Source organism: Astatotilapia calliptera, chromosome 19, assembly GCF_964374335.1.
Source record: "Astatotilapia calliptera chromosome 19, fAstCal68.1, whole genome shotgun sequence".
NCBI lineage: Eukaryota > Metazoa > Chordata > Actinopteri > Cichliformes > Cichlidae > Astatotilapia > Astatotilapia calliptera.
In genome coordinates, this window is record NC_137440.1 from 5,674,859 (window position 1) to 5,701,395 (window position 26,537).

Below are 26,537 nucleotides of genomic sequence, written 5' to 3' on the forward strand. Positions count from 1 at the left end.
ATCAATCAATCAATCAATCAATCAATCAATCAATCAATCAATCAATCAATCAATCAATCAATCAAGGCTTTATTCGCTACGTGCAGGTTGCCCTGCAGTGAAATAGGACCCCCCCGACCTTACACACACAACACAGACATCACATGGGGATACAGGTCGGAGATCGGTAGCATTACAGAAAAAACACTGAAATATACACTACAATGGGAAAGTACAAGAGGAAAAAAAGAGACCTCTACTCATGCTGGGCTCCTGGGAGGACAGCATGAGAACGGGAAACAAAAAAACTCCTCTGCACAAAAAACACATAAATGTCCACAGCACAACATTATGGAACACGTGACAAGCCACAGGGTCGGGTGGGGGGTGAGGAGTAATCCGAAGCAAACACAGCAGCCATCCTGCCCAGCGCGTTTGGAAAGGGAGGGGGGATGAGTGTGTGCATATCAGTGTATATGTATGTGTGTGCGTGTCCATAGTTCAGCTGAGACCGTGTCCTTTGCCCTGCTAGGCTAAGTAAACAGTCTTCCAGCCAACCCAGGTGGCCTTGCATGGAATGGGAAGGAACAGACTCAACACAGTCGTTATCAGGGTGTTGTTGTTCGGCTCCAGCCTTGCGACCGCAGCTGGCGCCGAAAGGGTATCCGCATGAAGTGATGGTGCTTTTTACTTTAGTGCGAACGGCTCATATGAATTTCAAAGCTGTTCTAACAGTCCAACACTGGTCTCTCAATCTCCCGTTGGAGAGCCGTGAGCTTCTCCATGATGTTATCAAGCACTCTGTGATGTTGTCATTCTTGTGCTCAAAGAGGCGATTCTGAGAACTCACGACCACAGTCTTCAACTTCAACAGGGTTTTACTTGTTCTAACTACCAGTATACCACTACCAGTATACCACTACCAGTATAACTGCCTTCATCAGACACTGACAGCAGTTAGTTACTACTTGGTTTCTCACACACCCCTGTACTTTCCCCCCTAAAGAACAGCAGTCGTGTACAACACATTATCAGAATTGGGTCTAGTTGCGGATTGATTAATGTCAAGTAAGTGTTGCCTGTAGAAGTTTGGTATTCACAGCTCAGAGTTTTGTTTTGGAATGCCAGACACTTTGAGTCAAGTTTAAGTTTCTCCCCCTTTGTAAAACCAAACTTCCCTTTAAAACCTGAAACTTTTCAGAACACGTTTTCTCATCTGCTGTTCTCAGCAGTTTGCTGCTTTACATTCATACACTTCCTCACATTTACTCCTGGGAGCTGCCCACTAAACCTACAGTCTCCTGTTGTTGGACACTCAGCAGCTCTCCTGGGTTCAAATACAGGCGCCTGCTGTATTGCCTAAAAGTCAGTGTTAGTCTTGGCGAGTGAGGAGGGAGTTATATCATAGCTGCTCCAAACATTAGTTGTGGTACCTTTGTGTTACCATTCTAACTTAAATTGTATTCTCTGTCTCAATGCTGTACATCTGTGATTGGTTGCAGCTCTCCTGCATCCTTTTCTCTGCCTTCTGGAGGTTGCATTACTGCTCATACACTTGTAGTCTTATTCTCTTTCATCACAATGGCATCCTCTCCTCAGCATCTTAGGAAAGTCATGGTACTACCCGTAACAGAATGCTAAACATGGCAGAGGGAGAACACTGGGCACCCTGGCACACTGAATAATAAATGGGCCGTGAGAGTATAATTTTCTTGCTTTCCTTGCAATGTTTTCACCCCAAGGTCTTTGAGGGAAGTGGCTCTCCAAAACAGCGATCTTGTCACTGAGATGCTGCAAGCAAACCAAAGACACAAACTCCTATATTCCATCTAGAGATCTGTTTAGATATCTTCTGATGCAACTGTGGAAAAATAATGGCATATAACATCACGATATTATCCAGACAAAAAAAAAAATTGTTAAAAGGTCGTAATCATGGTGAATGCAGAAGGCCATTGTTCATTCTGTTTTTAGGGAAACAAAGGAGAGCTAGTGCTAGCAGCATTATGGCTTCATCTCCAGAGCACTACAGATGCGATCTTTGCTTTGAGAGTGCTAATAGAGAAGTATAGAGGAGGTCAGAAGGAAAGAAGAAGTAGGACTGGCAGAAAGGTGGAGAAGAAGTGGTGCAGGACATGTATGAGGACACCGAGACAGGGGTGAGGGGTGTCGTAGGAGTTAAATGGCCTGTAAATGGCCTGTATTTGTATAGCGCTTTACTAGTCCCTAAGGACCCCAAAGCGCTTTACACATTCAGTCATCCACCCATTCACACACACATTCACACACTGGTGATGGCAAGCTACATTGTAGCCACAGCCACACTGGGGCGCACTGACAGAGGCGAGTTACAGATCATAACGATCTCGTGAACTATAGGCGGATTTCTAAGCTTCCATTCCTGTCCAAAATACTGGACACAACTCCAGCCGTATTTGGATGCGAATGCCGTTAATGATAAATTTCAGTCCGCTTACAAACCCTGTTATAGTACTGAAACGGCCTTGCTCAGAGTCCTCAATGACCTCCTTCTGATTGCTGACTCTGGACGCTCTTCAGTCCTGGTCCTACTAGATCTATCCTCTTCCTTTGATATGGTAGATCATAACATCCTATTAGCGAGGCTTGAACATACAGTTGGCATTAGAGGTGCCGCCTTAGATCAGTTTAAATCATATCTTTGTAAAAGGTCTTTCTCGATCAGTATTTCTCCTCTGCTGCACCTGTCTCCTGCAGCGTGCCTCAAGGATCTGTCCTTGGCACCCTGCTCTTCTCACTGTATATGCTCCCCTTAGGCGCAATCTTTGAGAAGTACAACATTGCACATCATTGTTATGCTGATGACATACAGATCTATTTCGAATTAACTGATGATCCTGCTATGTCTTTGCACGGTTTTCGTGAGTGCATGCGCGAGGTCAGAAATTGGCTTGCAGGTAACTCTCTTATCCTAAATGACAGGAAAACTGAAATCATCGTGTTTGACAGTAGTATCCCCCGCGGCCAGCTACGTGATGCCTTCGGTTCCTTTGATAGTTTCCTCACCGACACTGTTAGTGGCCTGGGTGTGTTTTTGGATAGCTCTTTAAATTCGACAAACAAGTGTCTGCTGTTGTCAAATCTTGCTTCTATCAATTGTGTCTTATTAGCAAAGCCAGACATTATAAATCCTGCTGCTCACCTTCCACAATATAGCTCCAAGCTATCTCATTGAGCTACTTAGATTATACACCCCCACTAGAGTACTAAGATCATCTTCCCAGTCACTTTTGGTACAGCCAAGATCCCAGCTGAAGACTAGAGGTGACTGAGCGTTTGCCTTGGCTGCACCCGATCTATGGAGTAACCTCCCCATCGCTATCTGCGAGTTTGATTCCATTCAGTCCTTCAAATCGCAGTTAAAAACCCAGTTATTTAGCCTCGTCTTTTCTACCAGTTAATGATTGTCTGTTTGTTAGTTTAATGCTTATTTTTATTTTCGATCTATTCTTAACTACTTTTAATCATTTTTAACATTTTTGACTGTTTTATCCTTTACACATATTGTTCTTTTATGTTTTTATATGCATTTCTTTTGCTTCTGTGTTTTTAATGCCATTTAACATGCTACCATGTTGGTACTTTGCCATAGCCATCATCCTCCCTGTTACTTCATCTTACTCTCTTGTATGTTAAGCACTTTGGTACACCACTGGTTTTTAAATGTGCTATATAAATAAGGTTTGTTGTTGTTGTTGTACAGCGGGGTTCAAATGGGGCTGGGATTACAGGGATCTGCTCTTAACTCCTTCCTGTTTGCAGTGGTGCTGGGCAGGCTGACAGATGAGCAGGCAGGAGTCTCCATGGACTATGATGTTTGCACATGAAATTGTGATTTTACAGTCAGAGTAAAGAGAAGGTGGAAAAGAACCTGAAGAGGTGGAGGTCTGCACTGAAGAGAAGAGGAATTGAAGTAAGTAGAGGCAAGAGAGAATAAATGTGTGAATGACAGGAAGGCAGATGGAAAGATGAACATACAAGGATCAGAGATAGTGAAGGTAGAGACAAGTGCACGAGTGAAGTGAAGAAGGGAGAGTGGGCAGGGAGTGGGTGGAGACAAGTGTCAGGGGTGATTTGTGACAGAAGGATAGCAGCAAGTGATGAGTGGAAGGGAAGTTTTACAAGATGGTTGTAAGACCTGCTACGATGTATTGTTTGGAGATGGTGGCACCAACAAAAAGACAGGAGGTGCAGGTGGAAGTGGTAGAGTTGACCAGGAAGAATGATATTGAATAGATCAGAGAGACAGCTCCTGTTTAGCAGTTTGGGGAAAAAGCAAGGTGAAGGTGGTTTGGACATGTGGAGAGGAGGAACAGTGGACATACTATTGAATATGGAGCTGCCACAAGGAGATGAAGGAGGAGGAGGAGACACAGAGGGTTTGTGTAACAGAGGACGGGACTAAGGTGACATTGAGTTGGCTCATTATTTGTTTATGATTAGTTTTAGCGTTACACCTTCATCTCTATTGAAACTGAGACACGTCTTAGTTGTTGTTTTAGCCTCAGAGGTGTGACTATGAATTTGGACAGTTTTTTAACATCCAGGTTTATAAAAAGCAGTTAAAGACAACATGACTTTTAGTCTCTCTGAGGGACTAAGGGAGCCAGGTTTTGTTCCGTCTTAAAGTTTTCTAAAGGACACATATCTGTGGGCCATAAATTTAAAAGTTTTCAGCCTTGGTCTAGGTAATAAATTGTTACAAGCATAACAATGCAAAGGAGTCCATTGTTTCGGAAACAAAATTTGTCATAGTTGCTGACAAGTAACACCTGGCACAGAAAAAAGTAAATATTGTACAATACAGGCTATGATAAAGCTATAATCTGAGAAAAAAAGGGGGAATTTCCTTCAACATTTTAAGCCGCACTCACAAAAGCTTGGTGTTCCTGGGGGAGGCTTGTGCATGGGAAAAGTTTATTCAGATTTTCTCACATCTGTGGCTACTAGCTAACCATTAAGTCTACTGAAAAAAACAGCAAAACATTTATGCTAAATGCTGCTCTGCCTCTTATCTATCTCATCTTGCTCATTTTGTGACTAGGTTTTCATATCATGTAGTGACAGTGCTGTCCAAATATTTATTCATAATTGTCAATGTAACCTCCGTGACACTCATGTTTCCAAAAGAGATACGGCAAAGATATAGAGATCACATGAAACTGCAAACAGAGAAAAAGACTGAATTTTCCAAGATGCCTATTCACATATTCCAGCATAATGAAAGGACCTTTGTGTTTTCCAAAATACAATTTTTTTTCATAAATAATTACACACGACAAGTTTGCATGGGATTACGATCACACAGAACTTCTATTGTTTTTACTTATTACTAGAAGTCCCTTAACTAACACTAGTTCTGTTCATGTGGGCACTTGAAACACATTGACAAAATCTTCTGAGTCCAAGTGTGTAAGGAAAATAAAAGAAAAAAGAAAATCAAAAACTCACCTAAAGACTTTTCAAACGCAGCAGATGTCAAATGTGATCGTGTCTGGCTCCAAAAACGGCAACATGGCCTTGGCTAAAACTCAGATGCTGAGCCTGCAATATGTAGAGTCCAGAAACCAGTGGGTGATGTCAGCATGAATTTGTACATTTTTTACGTTATCGACAGGAGGATTGCTGGACAACCACAGACTGCAAAACGTGACAAACCTGGAGTGACTGAAAAGAACTTGGATCAGTTCAGTTTTGTTGCTTTAATTTCACATTTTACCCACAGAAAACATTCATCAGTTCTCATGGTAGATCTCAGTTTCATCAAAGATGAATTTAAACCAGTGAAGTTAAGCCTGCCTTAAATACATTGAGCCTTCCACCTGAAGAAGATCCTTTGCTAAAACCTTATGTTTATGCAAGTCTTCCTACTGCTAGCTTGACATAACATGTGAGCTTCCTTTGTTTCCCCAAAAACCAATTTCCTGCAAGGATTGACTGACACGGCTCTTAATGATCCCAGCCAGCTACTCTCTCAGGCCCTGACATGCTGATCGGACCACGACAGGAAATTAACTTACACCTGGTGGTCACAGATTACATGCTGCTGTTACTCTTTCACCTTTCAAATGCTGTTACTGTCAGATGAGATAAAATATATCAGCTATCGGGTGGATGGATGTACAAGATAGACGGCTGATCAGCCTCCTCAGACCGACTGTCAGGAAAGTTTGTTATTTAGAAATTCAGCAGTAGACTGAAGGGCAAACCCATTCCTGATCCACCCTGACCTGCCTTGCTTTGCTTACCAACCTGAGAAAAGAGAGCATATGCTGTTAGGGTATACTGCAACTCCTAGTCTTAGTCTCCAACACTGGCCATTGTGTCAGTAACCACATCTCTTTACTTAAGTGACAATACGTGGATAATCTTGTGAATGCTGTGTGTATAATGTCTGTGGTTCTTTTAAATTAGTATCATATGTAAAGAAAAAAATAACACCAGAGCAGGGTGGATTAAATTAGCTTGGTTCCAGCTTTCTGAATCACTGCCCACATTGTCAACTTTTATTGCAGTTTGAAAGGCCAAGCCAGTCAGATCTTTGTAGGTGGGAAAAATCTGTAAGGTCATCTTCTTTTGCTGGAGCTGGAAAAATGGTAACATGAGTTGATGACGCCAATATAGTTGTGCAGGTTGCAGTAACTTAAAGATGTAACAACTTTCTAATATTAATAGCTACAATTGTGTTAACTCTACCTGTATAAGAAATCAGTCTGAGTACCGAAATGGTCTCCCTGCAATCCAATCCACCAATTGAAACAAATTTTTGCGTCATGCAACCAAACATACAATGCAATACAGTCAGCAGTCAGAGGGTGGACCCAGTACTCAGGACTTGGCAGGCAGAGGTAAAAAAAAATCACAGCTTTATTAGCTGACAAAAAGATGGCATAAACAAAATAATAACATTAAAAGGCAGGAATGATCTAACAGGTAAACATACTGACAGAAGCTCACACACCATGAGAGAAAACATAACAAAGAACAGAGAGAGACGTGAATAGAATAGAATGCCTTTATTGTCACTATACAGATGTACAATGAGATACAAGATAAATAAGATAAGTCTAAAACAAACTTCAAAAACTGGAACAGGACCATGACATTTATATGAGACAAGAACAGGACAACATTCTTCTCCTAAAACTCCACAGCTGGTAGGAGAACCTCCGTTCCCAGATGTTTACGGACTGCGGTGAAAACAAGTGGAATGCTACACATTAGTGAACACTGGTGGCAGCCTTGTCTTTATAGACGTGTTGCTGCCATCAAATTCAAATGACCCTAAAATACATTTTGACATTTTAGACATGTTTGTTTTAACGTTATATTGTGAATACATTGACTTAATGAGATTAGCAAACCATGACATTGTATTTTTATTTACATTTTATACACAAAGTCTAAACTTTTTTGAGCTAGGGTTGCATTTTGAAATTATATTAGTTTGCCCAATTAATTTTGTGCTTTTGAAAATGTAGGGATTTGTTTAAATGGCTGTAATTCCTAAATCATTAGAGTGTTTTGGAAAGCCCTAAATTAAAGCTGAAAGTCTGCACATTTGTTGTATGTTGATTACATGTTTTAAAATCCCCAAACTGTGTCTTTGTTTAATGTTTTCTTTGCCTGTGTATCAGTGACAGTGCTGGCTTCACATCTAGGAGTTCACAAGAGCCCGTCATTTCCATCTTTCTAGGTAATGGAGTGGTTTCCCTCTTCCACATTTTGTCTCCTGAAAGTGTCAGTTTTCTGGTTTGGATGTTCATTAAAACTTAGCCTATTATTAATGCATCCCACACATCAGATTTCAGATATTTGTTAGTTTTTTGCTAGCAGACAGAACTGACAATAAGGCATTTTCACACAAGTAATTCCAAAACTGCAGTGCAGAAAATTATGTTGTTTCAGGTAATCTTTTCAGGGATTTGAGTGATTTAGAGTGTGATTAGCCAACCCACTGGCTTCATGGAAAATATGAGGAAAATATGAGGGCTTTCAATGGCATATGATGATAATATGAGTCATACTTGTGCTAGAACATGACACCAGATAAGAATTGTTACAATGTCTCCAGTAACATTGCAGGGTTTGGATAAATGGGAATAACCAGTGACGTCTTTTGTTAGATTTCTGTATATGAGTGACACTGCTTGTTTGTGTGAGTGCCCTTACATGGAGGTATGTGTGAGAGGTAGCCTGAGGGAAAATTTAAATATTGAAGCACATTCATCGGCACAGGTTTGAAAGTGTGCCGAGTTCCAGGATTTTGGTAGTAAGGCGTTAGGGGGAAAAATGCTTACTAGCAATGAATTTCACAATATTACACCAGAGCTTGGCCATAAATAATTAATATAGGTTTCATATTCTTTATGTGTGCTGTGCAAATCATCCAGGGGTTTGGTTTCGTGGTGATTCACTCCCCATTTCCATAATTATCACCAGTTGTAATCGTCCTCACAGCTCTTTCCCGCTCATTCGTTTAAGAACTCAATCTCTAGATCATTTCCACAGTGAAAAGCCTCTAAAGGCAGCAATCAGTCCTATTTTTATTATAATTTTTTAATTTCTGCTCTTCTAATTTATGCCAGAGACATAAGTGTGAAGCCTGCAGTCATATGGATAGTGGGGAGATAATTGAATCAAGCAGGTGCCAGCCATGATAGATGAGTCCTTCTCAAATATAATTGCTGACAGTGGGGAAAACGGGGGCCAAGCTGTGATTACCACGAGTCCCAGAGCACGTGAGCTATCACAGTTGCTCTGTACTTGTCTCACCTGCTGATACGAGTCACAGCACTAAAAAAAACCTCTTTGTGGAACAGAGACTGTGTGTATTGCCCTCAGATGTGAGGTCCCCTGACAAAGTCCACTAACTGCAGTGAGTGTGACCTCGGAACCTCCCTGAGCTGCAAAAACTGACTGCCAAAGTGAGACGAAACCAGGAGCTGGGAGGTCAATCAATGTCTGCTGGAGGTGTCATCTGATGCCAGCACTCCGTAGAGGCCAGTCTGGGGTCTCCTAATGAACCGTCAAGGACTAATCAAAAAGTATCAAGTCTTGACAGTAGTGAACAGTTTATACAAGACCGGTGCATTGAACTTTGAGATTTCTTGTCATACCCTAACAGTGAGAGATTGGAAGTCACCACTGAAAACTTAAAGATCTCACTGACACCGTGACAAATTCGCTTTTCATATACTCTCAGTCGACATGCCTTCTTAATTCAAAGCTGCTGGTCCAAAACCTAGTACCTCGTGAACCTTGTGTAATGCGTAAACATGAAATTCATGTTGAAAGTACATTCAAAATTTTAAGAGAAATAGAAATGAAAAGAATGAACGATCAAAAATTCAAAGAAAAAAAAGGAAATCACACCTGTGCAAAAGATAAGGGGGTCAGAGGTCTATCCAGGTGTTAAGAAGGCTTTACAACATAATAAAGGCAAATATCAAACCAGTAGGCATGTATAAGTCATTCGAATGGATCAATAAACACGTCTTTGCAGATATGTTATGTAAGACATTATATAAAATTAAGACTCTAAAACTCTCCTAAATTCATAATAGTAGTTTCAAAGCTGTAGAGTATTTATAAACCCTGTGACAGAGTGGTGACCTGATGGTTTTGTTAACCTTCTTCCCCATACCTGTTTTGTTTTTTAAAACCTGTACTTTAGGCATAATTTGCAAAACAAAAAATGCAGTCAGTCCTTACTTGAAGTCCTACATTCAACCTACCTTATCATATTCAAACAGAACCTAAACACAACATGGACAATCATCTGCCCATATCAGAAGATGACATTCTGACCTGCCGCGTCATATGACAGCATTGCTTTCCTGACGTTATCCTACAGTCGACTTTAATTTTAAGCTCTCCACAGCCCCACTTGTTCCTCCTGATAAAAACCATTTCATTGTTTACCAGGCGCTTGTGGTTCGATGTGAGTACTCCTACATGACTTCATTATTCCTGCCCCGGTCCACAGGGAGCACCGCTCAGCCCCTGATGGCCTTGTTACCTTCAGCAGTGAAACCTCAGAGTTAGCTTGTTTGTGCTGTGTTTTAATTTGGTCCCATTAGCGAAACCACAACACTCTTCTCAGCTTCACAACACTGAAAAACATTAGCGCAGTAACAGTAAAAACAAGGCAAGAGTTCACTGATGCACATTGTTTGTATTTAGAATATGTTCTTGTTCAGAGGGATTTCCACGGTGTCTGCTCTTTTAAAGGAAGTACACGCAATTGTATTTTTGCTGCTGTTCCTAAAAATGTTTTACATTATACATCACTTAGTATTATAGTTTCATAGGTTACTACACAAACCTATGAAGCAATCCGGAAAAAAAAGACACTGGAAACATTTTAGTTTAAACCCTCAGGAGAGGAATTTTTAACAAGCTAGGTTCAATGAAAGTGTTGGGGAAATACAAATATAAAATATAATAATATTTCTTTTTTTCCTGATAGTGATTGTATGTTTTGATATGTAACGAGTACCGTACCATCGCTCAGTAAAGTAACCCTGCTGAGCATTCGGCTGACCCCAGGTTATTCATTTAATCATGATTTATGGGTGTGATTAAAGAACTAAATGTGGTGATTCATCTCTGAGCTTCATATGTGTCATTATCAGGTTTTCACCAGGATATCTTTTGCAGAGTGAGATGTAATTTAAAATTTCAGTTTCTGGAAACTTAAACTGTGATCTTCTGTAAAAAAACAACCCAAAACCATTTATTACACAGCAACATTTATCCAGCATCTGTGTTACTTTCTTTTACTGCCATAACTGCGACATTATCACAAACAGATTGCATGTAATTGCTACCTTGAGCACATTTAATTTCAAACCGATAGACTGATCAGTTTGCTCCCTCTTATTGCGATCTTCACACACTGAAGTTACTTTGAAGGTTGCAGCTGAGTGCAAGTGTTTGCAGTCATGGTCTGGGTCTTTTAAAGAAACCATTTAAAGGCAACAAGATTACAAGTTCATTGCACACATGGTCACTGTAATTTTGGTCGTGTTGTTGTCTCCAACTACTGTCCCTGTGTGACTGTAGCATTACAGGAAGAGGTGCTGCACCAGGACCCAATACTATATAAGATAAACAAGTATTAGTTGGATGAGTAATGGAAAGCTACTCTAGTAGTGATCACAGTTAAAGATGTAGAGTTAAGAGTAAGCACAATGGGCCTTAATAAGCTTAAACAGCAAGACACTACCTGCGAACAGGTTAATTTGAGCTGTAAGGAGGTCATTTTTATTACCTGAGTAGAACTTAGCTAAGTGCTCCAGTACTGCTTACTTTAGCTCCATAACTAAAAAAAAAAGAATTCCAAGTTATTTCTAATGAAGATGTTATTTCTACAGGATGTAAGTCTTCATTTTCTTTGAATTTGCCCTTATGTTCAGGAGGTTAGATTTTCTCTGAAACAAGGACATGTTTTTCTGTTTTTCTGTTTTTCTCCTGGATTTCTCGAGTGTAATCACTTTGGGGGTTTAGGTCTAAGGTGGAGACAGACATTTGTCACACATCAACCCTCCCACCAGCCGCCCGACTCACTCACTACAAAACCCATTAAAATGTTTGCACAGCAGTAAATAGTCTATTAGGTTGTCCTAATGAGAAGTAAACAATACATTCTAGTCAGGATTTATTTGGAGACAATCAGCCAGAATATTTTACTTACCCAGAAAGATCTAGATGCACAGTTGGTGCTCGTTAAAACACATTTATGCGGTGGTGTTACTCTTGAACCATCGTCCCCACTGAATTTTCTTTCGGTATGTATTTGCAACTTGAATCCAACAGCTGAGCTTCTGTTAAATCCATCATCTGACAACACACACACATCAATGTAGAGATTTTCTGTGATCAGTCAGTAAACGAAAACACTTTTTCCTGTGTATTTTTGCTGTTACTTAAATAAACATGGCAGCTAGCCAGTATGCGTTCTTCTAGATTTTTTCCCCTGCCATCATGTAATTATTTATTTGACACATGAATTCCAGCTGCAGGTTTGTCTAATATTACTCATCATAATTAATTCCAGTGAGAGCTCTGTTCGACATCAACAAAGACTCTAACTCACGATTCAATAAAATCAGAAATAACAAGCTGTTAGCTTGTAGTAAAAACTTGCTATTCATTTTCCCCCATGGGTCTGTGAAGCAATAGCGATGCTGCAGCATTGTCAAAATTGATTACAGATATGTCTGAAACTAAAAAGGCAATTTATCTCATTTTCTTTGTGAAAATGACCACAAATCATTTAAAAATAAAGGACTCTGGCAGATGGGAGCTCATTTCCACTTTGCCTATTTGGGTCACATACTGTAGGTTGTCAGGTCTGTGTGTGTGTCAATATTTTCAATACTGGAATTTATGGGTAGTATCAGCTTTTCACTGTAAAAGCTTTTATAACTATAATATATTTATTCCTCATATATTAAAGCACTCTTCTCACTGATTGCATGTTAATTTATTTGACTGTTTGACTACCATTGCATGGACTACATCCTAACTGAAAATGCACGTACAAAAGAAGCAGCAGTCTTCTCATCTTTCATCTTTAAGACAGCAAAAATTTTTGAGACAGTAAATTATTTGATTATATTGACTGAAAGTTGTATGTGCTTGTTAATTTATATTTACACTTTAAACAAATAAAAATCTGAATTTAATTTTTTTAATTTAAAAAAAACAATGAACCTTTTTTTCTAAAGGCTTTCTGTCTATTTTGGCTGCTCCCTTTAGGGGGTGCCTTATCAAATGATTTGCCTCTGTCTAACCCTATCCCTAGCATTCTTGTGTTACAATAACTCTCTGCACGTCCTCCTTCAGTACTTCCATGAATCTTCTCTGTGGTCTTTCTCTTTTCCTACTTCCTGGCAGCTTATCTTCGACATCCTTTGTCCAGTATATGTATAATCCCTCTTCTGCACATGTCCAAACTGTCTCAACCTTCTAACTTTGGATCCAAATTGCTCAATGTGAGAGTTGTCTCTCTACTCATACTCATTTCTAATTTTTCCCATCCTGGTCACTCCAGATATTGACCCGATACTTGACATGATCCAACCCGTCAGCTTGCAGCTTGCACCACCTTGCAGTCTCCTATTTCTTTAAGATTGCACCTTCGGCATAAGATATAGTCCACTTGTGTACACTTCTCTCTTACCTCCTGCATTTCTTTCTTAGCAACATACCTACCCATAAACTCCTCATCATCATTGTTCCCTTAACCTACAAACCCACTAAAGTTTACTCCAATCACCAGTCCTTACGCTCACCTGGAAACTCCTGTCTTTCCTTCTCTCTCACTACCTGCTAATATATCTTCCCCCTATCTTCTTCCATTGTTTTTGACCAACAGTAGCACAGTTTCCATCAGCACCCTGTTGGCCAACTTCATCAGGTTGCTGTTTTTAACCTGGGCCCATATAGATCCAATACGGAAATCTCATTTTTTATGATCCATATGTTTGATTTGGCCAGATTGTACTTCCCCGTTTATCCCACTCAGGAACCGACACTAGGAGTACATCAGGTTTTGACTCTGGCTTGACTTGGTTTTTAAAGTAAATATACAGGAATAATGTAGTAGTAATTTAATATAGAAAGTAATATCTTACCCTCAAACAGTTAACTTGGAATTCACTGTTTATTTATGAAGTTAAACTTATAAATAATCATACACTTTGATTGTGTGTGTGTCTTTTATGCTTCTACAGTATATCCTTGCATTTGTGTGGGTACTTCTGTTTGTGTGCAGGCCACCTTATCACAGGGTTTTTTTCTGTGTGTCTGGGCTGTAGGCGTTAACACAGACTGACAGATTTTTGTCCCTCACACTCATTCAGTCTGACAAATCATCCTAAACTCCTCTGGCAGATTACTTAAAAAATAGAAATAGAAAATATATGAACACAGAGGTTGGATTGCTGAAAAAAGTAATGTAAATGGGGGGCTTTTTATGTTTCTTTGTACATTTGTAATTTTAATACTCATATGGAAATATCTACATATCCAACGTTGTCTCATTTGAATGATTCACTTTAATGATAAAAAAGTCATGACAAAAGACAAGTTTTTTTTAAGAAAAATCTTATCAAGTGAGAGGTGATGTTGATATCCTTTGTTTCACAAAAGCAACAGGTAATGATTAGAGGCTATTCAAAACAGGAAGTAATATACTTTTACTAAAGGCAAAAGCTATTTGAGTAAATTTAGCAAGACAAGCTGAACTGACAGATCTGTCCACACTGTTTGCCTGATGGGGTTCAGAGTATGCTATTATAAAATACTGCTGCTGATATGACATCAGTGCAGGGGATTGTTTAAGTCCAGTTTTCTTCTTTGTGTCACAGTGGTTTTAGAAACAAACTTCCTGAAAAGATTCCTACCAGCTGATCAGAGCCTCACTTTTGACAGCATCTTGTCTTCTCTTCCCTGGGGTGCTTCGGCATTTATTAAATATTAGCAAATCTACTACTTTCTATCACCCCCAAAACTCGCCACCCCTGTTTCTGTATCCACCAGATGGGAAAACACAGACAGATTTAAATAAATAGAGCCATAGGGGACAGGTCAGATTTTAAATGCAGTATTGAGATGACAGCTTCAACCGTAGCCTGACTACATGGATTAACTGTCTAAATTCACGTGAGACCAGAAAAGTGTTTCTGGAAGCTGATACAGAACGATGCATAATCAGCAATCCATCAGTAACAGGTTTCTGTGATTCCAGGGCTTTGTTGGTTACTTCTGTATTTATTTATTTACTCTCCTACTGAGATCAGATACTTCTGTATGAATATATTTTCTCCAAAATACATATACTGTGCAAAAAAACTGCAGGTACACTTTAATCAGATAAGTAGAGGAAGGGGTTGTTAATCAGTATCAGCTACTTTCTGTTAATGAAATAAACAATAAGTGCACTAGAGGAGCAACAATGAGACAAACCCTAAAACAGGAATGGTTTTACAGGTGGAGGCCACTGACATTTTTACGCTCCTGGTTTTTCACTAGGTTCCATTTGGCTAGGGTCATTGTCACTACTGGTAGCATTAGGAGATACCTAGACTCTACAATGGTTGCATAGATACTCCAATTCTCCAGGTTGGCACATCAATGCGTGCCCTTTCCAAAAGGCTTGTTGTGTCTCCCAGCACAGTTCCAAGAGTGTGGAGTGTGGAGATTCCAGGAATTAATTCAGTTCAATTATTTATATAGCGCCAAATCACAACAACAGTTGCCTCAGGGTGTTTTATATTGTAAGGTAGACCCTACGATGACACATACAGACAAAAACCCAACAATCGTATGGTGACAGTGGGAAGGAAAAACTCCCTTTTAACAGGAAGAAACCTTCAACAAAACCAGGCTCAGGCAGGGCGGCCATCTGCTGCAGGAGGCCCTTAACTCACCTGCAGGGATGGTACCTGCTCCTTTGTGGAACAGAATGAGCATTGCCACTGCCCTAAAAAATGAACTTCAGCAGGCTACTTTAGGAATGTCTCAGAACAACTGAAACAGACTTCATGAGGGTGGCCTGACATCCTCTAGTGGAACCATGCACGGTCCAGCACTGTGGAGCCCGATTGGCATTTGCTGTGGAATACCAGAAATGGCAGGTCCACTCCTTGTCCACCATCTGTGCTCTTCACGGATGAGAGTACGTTCACCCTGAGCACATGTGACAGATGGGAAATGGTCTGGAGAAGCCGTGGAGAATGCTATGCTGCGGTTTGGTGGTGGGTCATTGATGGTCTGGTGGGACGTAGCCATGGAGGGAAACACAGACTTCAACAGGCTGTGCAATAGGACCCTGACTGCCGTTAGTTATATGGATGAAACCTTGGGTCCAAGGATTTCATCCTGTCCTGGAACACCTCTGGGATATGTTTTGCTCCGTTCAACGTCACCAGGTTGTATCTGTCCACGAGCTCTGTGATGCTCTGGTTCAGATCTGGTGGAGATCCTTCAGTTTACCATTTATCATCTCATTTGGAGTTCTCATGTATGCAAACTAATGAGTGCTATTTTGAGTTGCTGCAAGGAAATTTTGGCAAAATAGATGGAGTCAGCCAAGTTTTCAGGGAAATGATTCATCGACAGAACTCTTAAAACTTTGTGTCAAGATTTTTATACACTAGTTTATAAATATGGTGCAAATATTATTTAACAGCATGATTCCAGTTCTTGACTTTCTTTGACTGACTCAATTGTGGTGAGCTTCAAAAGGTTGATTTCCACAGGCCAAACTCAAGCCATGGCAGGTTGTATAAGCTATGGAAATGTGCTTAAGTCAACACAGACTTTGACTGTTATAGAAATGCAAAGGAGAAAGTACCGAAATTGTAAACTCAACATATTTAAACTGTTTTGTTAACACTATAAGTTCAAGTGCTTATCTTAAAGACTCCTGAATATCTTGCTTTTGTACCTTTGGAGGCTCAATTCTTTGGCAGTCTGTTTTAATTTGAGCCCTGTTATTTGTCTCGAGCTTCCTTGACAACCAGTATTCCAAAGTGCTGATAGCCAGACCTCATTTACACCTGATGAATGCTACTAATTAGCTTTTCATCCCAAATAGTTTTTGTACTGTGGTTACTTACTGTGGTGACACAGATTTCTTCTGCAGCTTCTCTTCATACCCATCCACACATCCACATGTCACTACTTTAGATAAAATAAAATTGGCTAGAAATTGATATCCCAAGGTTGAATTAACCTTCAAACCATTGCCTTTCTGTGTTCTGAGGTGACACTTACCTCCCTATGGGCTATCAAGTCAGCCAATTAGAAATCTTGGGTTTGGGGGGCGGAGAGCTGTGAGTCTGAACCTTAAGTTCCAGGCCAGATGTGCTGTTGGAATTCTTCCTGAATTGCTGACGGGGTCCTGGAAAGGTTTTGTAGGCTGGGAGGCAGCAGACTTTGAAGGACTTATCTCACCACTGACATGCAACACCTTTATGTGTGTGAATGTCCTGCTTTTATTCTTTGTTTTGTCTCTCTTTCAGACACACTCTTTTCTTTTTGTGTCTCTGTAGACTTGCTTCTGTGAGATAAACTGTCCGAGGAAAAGAAAGCACACATACACACTTTGTTTTTGTCATGTTTCTGTTTCACTTTCTTTGTTTTTTTAATTTACTATTTTTACACTACCTCATACAGCATCCATATAGAGAGTTTATCTTGAATGCACAGTTGCTGCAAGAAAATCCAACATTTGCCTCTTTGATCCTTCTTTACAAACTACCCCTTTGTACTGTACATTCATTCTGCCCCAGCCTTGCATTCTCACACATCATGTCGTCAGATTCCCTCCACCTCCTGCAAACCACAAGATTTTTCAGAAGTCTTCCAAATTATTGTTTCTTTTTTCTTTCCTTTGTCACTTGTATTGTCTGGGAGGAGGCAAAAAACTATTTTGAGTGAGGTCTCTATGGAAACAGTAAAGTACAAGCAGGATAGTGAGGAGGCTGAGCAGTGACGCATGATGGCTTTAAATTTCAAAGGTGAGAAACACTCTTGATCACCAGGAGACATTATATAATATACATCTAACACTGATCTCTAAGTTTGTCTGACTTTTGTAAGTGGCTTTAGATGATTACTCAAACCTGCACCCCTCTAAGCCACTGTCACAAACATCTGTTTGTATTTGGCTAATAAAAAGTCAGTTTTTGGTGATTACCCATCTGCTTCAAATAATGCCAAGTTAATGTTGTTTTTGAAGTCTTTCAAGTCATGCAGCTCTCTCCTACAAGTGTATACTCATCTGAAGATATTTGGTAACTGGACTGGTTCTTATGTAGCAGTTTTCTGCTCTACCATGGCATTCAACGTGCTTTATACAACACGCCTCCTTTCATCTACCCACCCAAGAACTTTTTCCTGTGCTTAAGTGCATTCTGTCTAACATTCACCCTGCGATCAATGCATCAGAGAACAGCGTGGGGTGATTATCTTACCTAAAGATATTTGGCGTGCTGACACTATGAACGCGTTCGTTTATCTACATCGTTCATCTAAACAGTAACTGCAGCCATGAGAGTACCTATCTTAGCATTACACAGAGTTTTATATGGAAAATGTGCATGTATCAGATTGCTTAAAACAGGTGGGGAGAAGTTAGAGTTTAAATTTAACTCTCCCTTCTTTGGCGCTTTGGCTAGTCCCAGCTTCTCAGCGCTCTGTCTCTCTGCCCTGGCGACCTGCACCTAGAAGGCGGAAGGTTCCCCTTCCTCACATCTCTTCCCTGATAACTTGTTCTTCTAATGACCGTGAGAGTAATTCTGGCTGAGACTGGATACTGTTTTTATCTCACAGGGTCTGGATGACCGACCTTATCATAGGACTTGGTGTCCCTTCACCTTGAAGCTTCTACACTGTCGCGATTTCTAACTAAACACTGTCTAGACATCTAAATTCTTAAGCTGTTATTCAGTATAATACCTAACACAAACCAAAGCCAAACACAAACCTCTTTGGTTTTCAGCCACTCTAAGTCATCTTTGCCTTTTTCATCTTAGACAACAGGACTTTTCCTGTTGAAGTTTTTCCATTTGTCCATCGCATCGGACCCTTGGCAGAAGGGTCTTGTTACCAAAAGCTGTACCTACAGTCATGTGAAAAAGAAAGTTTTCCTGGGACTCTATGCAGTGTAACAAACTAAATATACCCTCTCTTCTTCCATAGAAAGTCAGAGGGTAAGTAGAAGCCATGTTCTGCTAATCAAATGCACCCAATTAAATGATCATCAGCTATTGGGATCACCTCTATAAAAGCAGAGATTTGGTACTTTGCTAGTCTGGAGTATTCAGGAGTATTGGTATAAACGGTGCAGCACGGTGGCACGGTGGTTAGCACTGTTGCCGCACAGTAAGAAGGTCCTGAGTTCAATTCCACCATCAGGCCGGGGTCTTTCTGTGTGGAGTTTGCATGTTCTCCCCGTGTTTGCGTGGGTTCTCTCCGGGTACTCCGGCTTCCTCCCACTGTCCAAAGATATGCAGCTTGTGGGGATAGGTTAATTGGATAATTCAAATTGCCACTAGGTGTGAATGTGAGTGTGAATGGTTGTCTGTCCCTGTGTGTTAGCCCTGCGACAGACTGGCAACCTGTCCAGGTTGTACCCCGCCTTTCGCCCTATGACAGCTGGGATAGGCTCCAGCGCCCCCCGCGACCCTGAAAAGGATAAGCGGAAGCGAATGGATGGATGGGATGGTATAAACCCAATGCCTCAATCTTTCCAGCAAATTCACTGAAGGTCAGACTGTGCCATGCTCAGAGAAATTGCAAAAGACTCAGGATCTTCATCTCAAACTCCATGCTTCAGTTAGTGTAATGCGTGCTAATGTTCATGACTGTACAAGTACGATTTGTTTGGAAGGTCTGCCAAGCCAAGACTCTTTTATCTAGAAGGACCAGTTGCTTTAAATGTTGTGGTGGATTGGTGTAACTCATTGGGCACATAAACCAAATTAGTATTTATGTAGTGCTTTTCACTATTGGCTTCTTGCAAGGTGTACATTTATGGTTAGAAATTAAAACAAAGCAGGCTCCATTTCTTTTTAAAACAGATTTTTGGCTCGGTGTGTTGCAGTAAGCAGATATTTAGTTCAAGTCAAAATAATTGTTTTCATCAAATGTTTTTGAAATGAGCGCTTTATACATTTCATATTTCTTCTCCTACTTGCTTTCTAGCTCTGCTCTATGCCACCATCTTTGGAAATGTGACCACGATTTTCCAGCAGATGTATGCCAACACCAATCGCTACCATGAGATGCTCAACAATGTCAGGGATTTCCTGAAACTCTACCAAGTTCCCAAGGGTCTAAGTGAGAGGGTGATGGACTACATCGTCTCCACCTGGTCAATGACCAAAGGCATCGACACGGAAAAGGTGAGACTGAGACGCAACATGTCAGGTAAAGCTAATGTATTACTGATGTGCCATCTGTTTATGGAGATTTGGTATTTTGTGCTACAGTAATCATCCGGGCTGGAATTGAAAAAGCCAGACACCGTGTCGTTTATACAGATTACAAAGTATCAAGTGATGTGTCAGGAAGCAAAAGCTTGAGAGTGACGGTTTTATATTTAATAGTCATAGATGCTTATAACATCCAAAAACAGTACATTTAAGAGCATTTACCCATATATGTCTCAAAATTAGCTGCTGTATCAGTGTTCTCAAAGAGTCTTAAAGTAAATCAATCAATAAATAAAAATCTACATAACATTTTTTTCAGAGCAAAGAGAAAACATCTTAAAATACACACAAGTGTTCTTTTCAGTATTATGTGCTGTAATGAAAGTGAATATAAATGAGTTTTAACCTAATTTACACAAACATATAGTGTCAGGAAACTTAACCAAAAAAAGACTCTTAATTTTCCCCCCCAAAATGTATGAAATTTGGGAATGTACATATTAAAGGCTATTGTCTCATTTTGTTTCAGACATCTGCACTTTGGTGAAGATTATATACATTAAATTTAAGTTCTATTCGTGTATTTTATTTCGAGAGTGTGTACGTTACACATAGCTAGGAAACTAGCTATGTGTATAAATGACTGAAATGCACCCAGTATGATGCAATATGGCAGCGCTGTTATAACAGTTAGTTATGGCATGGTAATTTATGGAATATGCTGTGAACCTAACTAAGATTACGTAGCAGTAGCAGTAATGTGAGTGACTTTCCTTAAGTGAAAGCTTTAAGCCTTAGCCCGATGCTTAACTAGCCAAATTAAGGCTTTCTGATTGAAGGCTAAAAGCGGCGTTGTCACCAAGTAAATAGAATATTGATTATATTTTTGTGTATTGCTGCAGCTTTTTCAAGCATTAACTAGGTGCCTTTGGCAACACCTTAGTGGGAAACAATGGTAATATGACTGATCCATATGTGCACAAAGAATAGACACTTTTTTTGTGCTACCGAAGTTCCCTTGCTTTCATTCAAAATCTGTTAATCGTTAAACAACTTCAACATTATAATGGCTACAAGCTCACATTGAGGCCTGTGGGGCACTATCAGCCACTGAGACAGTAGACAAATGAATATTTCATACTTTAAGGCTGCCTGTTTATTTAAGGCAGCTGAACATTACATTATAATTGTACATAATAACCTCACAAATGATAGATTAAATAAATAGGTTTTTGATAGATGCTTGTGCATTCGTAAAGTCTTATATGTTGAATTGAACTGAGTATGTCATCTGTTCAAAGCCTCTCCCAGTCAGTGCTGTTCTCCATGCCTGTCTCACTGTACATGATGTTATTAGCACAAACACTTTAAAGGTGATAATTTAGGACTTCAACAATAACACAGCAGCAATGTAGTTAAACATCTTACAGTTAATTTTGAATGAATGAGCTACAAAAAACAAACAAACATCTGTCTCCTGTTTTTTGTGTCACATATGAAAGAAGCATCAATATCTGATGAGATATTAATTTGGCTGCGGTGTGTAGTATTTTGTGGTTTTTGGTGCAGTTGTCTTGTTTTGTGGGGTTGTTTTTTTTCCAGCAGGAGATTAATATCTCTAACAAGTGGATTTGTTCACATTTACACGTCTTAAATTTTAAGTGAGATGTGCGTTTTGAGTTTCGACACTATCTACATATAAGGCAGCCTTTTTGTTTTGCAGTATTTTGTGTGGTGTGTTTTTCTATGTTTTAGCAAAAGGGGAACAAAAGTGTTTCAGTCAACCTCATATGATTTGTTTTAACTTTCACATGGTCTTACTGAGGTGATGTGAAGTGAAACATGCATACTTTTTTTGGTAATGTGCTGGAAAAGCTTGAAATGGACCTTAAAGTGCTTAAAAATGCTTGAGTTTGACTCTGAAAAAGGTGTATGAACCCTGCATTTTACACCTGTGTGTGTTTGTGTGTGTGTGTGGCATTAATAACCGTTATGTGTGGAACTTCAGGAAGCAGTTGCTTGTAAATGTGAGGTGGACATCACATTTCTGACTTTTGGAGTACCATTGAATCCTGGTACCTCATGAGCCCCTCTGTAGTCCTATCTATGTTCCTAACACACATACACCAATACAGATGTTGGTGCTTACCCACACACATTACCTCCTAACTGCACCTTAAAACTGTGGGTTCCACTCTTCCTCACTGTCATTATCATCAAGTTGACTACCCTGAGCGAGTGCATGGTCTTCACAGGGCTAGAGAACATGCAAATATGTGCATGCTTATATTATGGCACAAGATTCTTATCTGAAATTCCATTCTCTACTCAGCTGACCTGTCAAATGTATAAATATGATTGTAGAGCTTGTATAAAACATTTTTTATATGTGATTTAGATATTTTATTTTCTTTATACAAAGTTTCCTCAAGATCGGTCTTCTCATCTAGGAGGAAATAAGGAACACACATACATAAAATCTTCACATAATGACGATTACCCATAAAAATCTACATAACATTTTTTTCAGAGCAAAGAGAAAACATCTTAAAATACACACAAGTGTTCTTTTCAGTATTATGTGCTGTAATGAAAGTGAATATAAATGAGTTTTAACCTAATTTACACAAACATATAGTGTCAGGAAACTTAACCAAAAAAAGACTCTTAATTTTCCCCCCCAAAATGTATGAAATTTGGGAATGTACATATTAAAGGCTATTGTCTCATTTTGTTTCAGACATCTGCACTTTGGTGAAGATTATATACATTAAATTTAAGTTCTATTCGTGTATTTTATTTCGAGAGTGTGTACGTTACACATAGCTAGGAAACTAGCTATGTGTATAAATGACTGAAATGCACCCAGTATGATGCAATATGGCAGCGCTGTTATAACAGTTAGTTATGGCATGGTAATTTATGGAATATGCTGTGAACCTAACTAAGATTACGTAGCAGTAGCAGTAATGTGAGTGACTTTCCTTAAGTGAAAGCTTTAAGCCTTAGCCCGATGCTTAACTAGCCAAATTAAGGCTTTCTGATTGAAGGCTAAAAGCGGCGTTGTCACCAAGTAAATAGAATATTGATTATATTTTTGTGTATTGCTGCAGCTTTTTCAAGCATTAACTAGGTGCCTTTGGCAACACCTTAGTGGGAAACAATGGTAATATGACTGATCCATATGTGCACAAAGAATAGACACTTTTTTTGTGCTACCGAAGTTCCCTTGCTTTCATTCAAAATCTGTTAATCGTTAAACAACTTCAACATTATAATGGCTACAAGCTCACATTGAGGCCTGTGGGGCACTATCAGCCACTGAGACAGTAGACAAATGAATATTTCATACTTTAAGGCTGCCTGTTTATTTAAGGCAGCTGAACATTACATTATAATTGTACATAATAACCTCACAAATGATAGATTAAATAAATAGGTTTTTGATAGATGCTTGTGCATTCGTAAAGTCTTATATGTTGAATTGAACTGAGTATGTCATCTGTTCAAAGCCTCTCCCAGTCAGTGCTGTTCTCCATGCCTGTCTCACTGTACATGATGTTATTAGCACAAACACTTTAAAGGTGATAATTTAGGACTTCAACAATAACACAGCAGCAATGTAGTTAAACATCTTACAGTTAATTTTGAATGAATGAGCTACAAAAAACAAACAAACATCTGTCTCCTGTTTTTTGTGTCACATATGAAAGAAGCATCAATATCTGATGAGATATTAATTTGGCTGCGGTGTGTAGTATTTTGTGGTTTTTGGTGCAGTTGTCTTGTTTTGTGGGGTTGTTTTTTTTCCAGCAGGAGATTAATATCTCTAACAAGTGGATTTGTTCACATTTACACGTCTTAAATTTTAAGTGAGATGTGCGTTTTGAGTTTCGACACTATCTACATATAAGGCAGCCTTTTTGTTTTGCAGTATTTTGTGTGGTGTGTTTTTCTATGTTTTAGCAAAAGGGGAACAAAAGTGTTTCAGTCAACCTCATATGATTTGTTTTAACTTTCACATGGTCTTACTGAGGTGATGTGAAGTGAAACATGCATACTTTTTTTGGTAATGTGCTGGAAAAGCTTGAAATGGACCTTAAAGTGCTTAAAAATGCTTGAGTTTGACTCTGAAAAAGGTGTATGAACCCTGCATTTTACACCTGTGTGTGTTTGTGTGTGTGTGTGGCATTAATAACCGTTATGTGTGGAACTTCAGGAAGCAGTTGCTTGTAAATGTGAGGTGGACATCACATTTCTGACTTTTGGAGTACCATTGAATCCTGGTACCTCATGAGCCCCTCTGTAGTCCTATCTATGTTCCTAACACACATACACCAATACAGATGTTGGTGCTTACCCACACACATTACCTCCTAACTGCACCTTAAAACTGTGGGTTCCACTCTTCCTCACTGTCATTATCATCAAGTTGACTACCCTGAGCGAGTGCATGGTCTTCACAGGGCTAGAGAACATGCAAATATGTGCATGCTTATATTATGGCACAAGATTCTTATCTGAAATTCCATTCTCTACTCAGCTGACCTGTCAAATGTATAAATATGATTGTAGAGCTTGTATAAAACATTTTTTATATGTGATTTAGATATTTTATTTTCTTTATACAAAGTTTCCTCAAGATCGGTCTTCTCATCTAGGAGGAAATAAGGAACACACATACATAAAATCTTCACATAATGACGATTACCCATAGAAAAGTGGTCCAAAGGCATAATGTTTCATGATGATATTTCAGCACACTACCACAATACCTGTATACTTTGTGCATATATCAGAGTTAGCTAATCACCCCACATCATTTACCATTAAATACATATTAAATAATAAATAATATTTAGAACAGAACTGTTCCAAATGCCAGATATATACTAGATGAAAAGCTCTCTTTTCCAAGTACTAAAATTGTACCAAATAGACATTAAGCCTTGGTTGCTAATTAACCAAATACATACATGTATACATACATATATGTATATATTGCATTTTGCAATAATATTGTTTGAACCTCCATTTTTGAGACTTTGAGATTTGAAATTTCCCCAGTTTGATTTAACTTTGAGGATATTAGACAGATTAGCTGTCTTTTGTTTATTTTTATGTTCTTTATTAAATATGGAATAATATTAAAGCCTGTTGTTTTTTTTGTTTTTTTGGCTGAACTGGAGACTGGCACATTATAAACTCATGATCCAAGATAAGCCTCATGTAATCTTCTTATTATTTATTTCCTGTTTTCAAGTTTTGTCCATGCCTTCTTTCTCTGCCCATTTAGTTTACTTTCCCAGTAACGTTATTTTCAGTTTAGCCTCTTCTTCATCAGTCCCAGATAATTATACACTTTTGAAGAGACATAAGGCTAGTTTTGCTCCTGCTCTCTGGATAAATACCTCACTGTCAGAGCTGAGACCAATTAGTAGATAAGTTTGTCACTTTGGGAGCCGTTATATGGTTCATAGTCAGCTCTTTATATGAGTACACACCCAAAAACACCAGTGTTTCCCAAAGGCTTCTTGATACTGTATGATCCACATTAAATGGAGCAAACAAAAGACTTTTATATGTCTTTTTTCTCTTAAGTTTCCCCCCCTCCTCAATTTTGTTCATAAGTAAGATGGCAGCATTTATGGAGGATGATATTTTGTTTTCTTTGATTTTGCTAAGTACTTCATTTATTGGGACAGATTTTAAAAAGTGTGTAATGAGTTACACTAAACGGTTATCATTAACAGTCTGCCTTTGCTGCAGTTGTTTTCACTGCGAGGTAATGAATGCAACTAAACAAACTGGAATATAAAATCTGTCACTCATACACAGACGGGAAGTTTCTGAAAAATCAGGTTTCAAAACAAATAAGCTTTCACTTTGAAGTTGAGGTTTTTGATCTTCTCTGACAGCATCTGCTTTCTGCTGAAGTGTTCTTGAGCAAGAAAGCCTCTGGTCTTTTTCTGCAACTGACTTACTGACCCAAGTCAATCACACTACAAATACACTGCCCAGGATGAAAATAAGATAGGGCTGATGGAGCAGCTGTGGGTCAGGTGGTAGTCAGTGGGTGTCTGCCAACTGGAGTGTTGTTGGATTGATCCCTAGCACCAACAGCCCTGTGCTCAAGTATCCTTGGGCAATATACTGAACCAGGATGCATCTGTGTGAATGTCAGATAAAGCATTTTGTGTGTAATTGGGTGAATGAAACTTGTAGTAGAAAGTGCTTTGAGTGCTCAAACTGAGTAGAAAGGCTCTACATAAGAAAAAGCCCATTTACCATTTAGCTTCTGTTTGCAGCAACAATGTTCAATAAACTCAATGCACATATATTGTTCTTTCACCTTGCACAGACACCTCATGTTTGTCATAATCTAAAACACTGCATTGAGCGTTGAAATATTTATCTTCCAAATCCCTTCCTCAGCCACATGGCATCAATGAGAAGTTTTTTAAAAGGAACCTTGTTACGCTTCTCTCATATCCTCATATTGTTGAACAATCAGATAAAATGGGCTTTCTAATAATGAGGCCAACAAATGTAGTATTCTTCGTGAGC

General features: G+C 39.2%; 1 protein-coding gene across 1 annotated transcript in view; it reads left to right on the plus strand.

Moving 5' to 3' along the window:
* Nucleotides 1-26,537, plus strand: part of kcnh5b (potassium voltage-gated channel, subfamily H (eag-related), member 5b) — an 82,058-nt gene that overhangs the window by 49,829 nt on the left and 5,692 nt on the right. Inside the window, exon 8 of the mRNA XM_080294143.1 lies at nucleotides 19,741-19,940. Within this exon, the coding sequence (XP_080150269.1) occupies nucleotides 19,741-19,940 (200 nt within the window). The remainder of the gene's footprint in view (nucleotides 1-19,740; nucleotides 19,941-26,537) is intronic.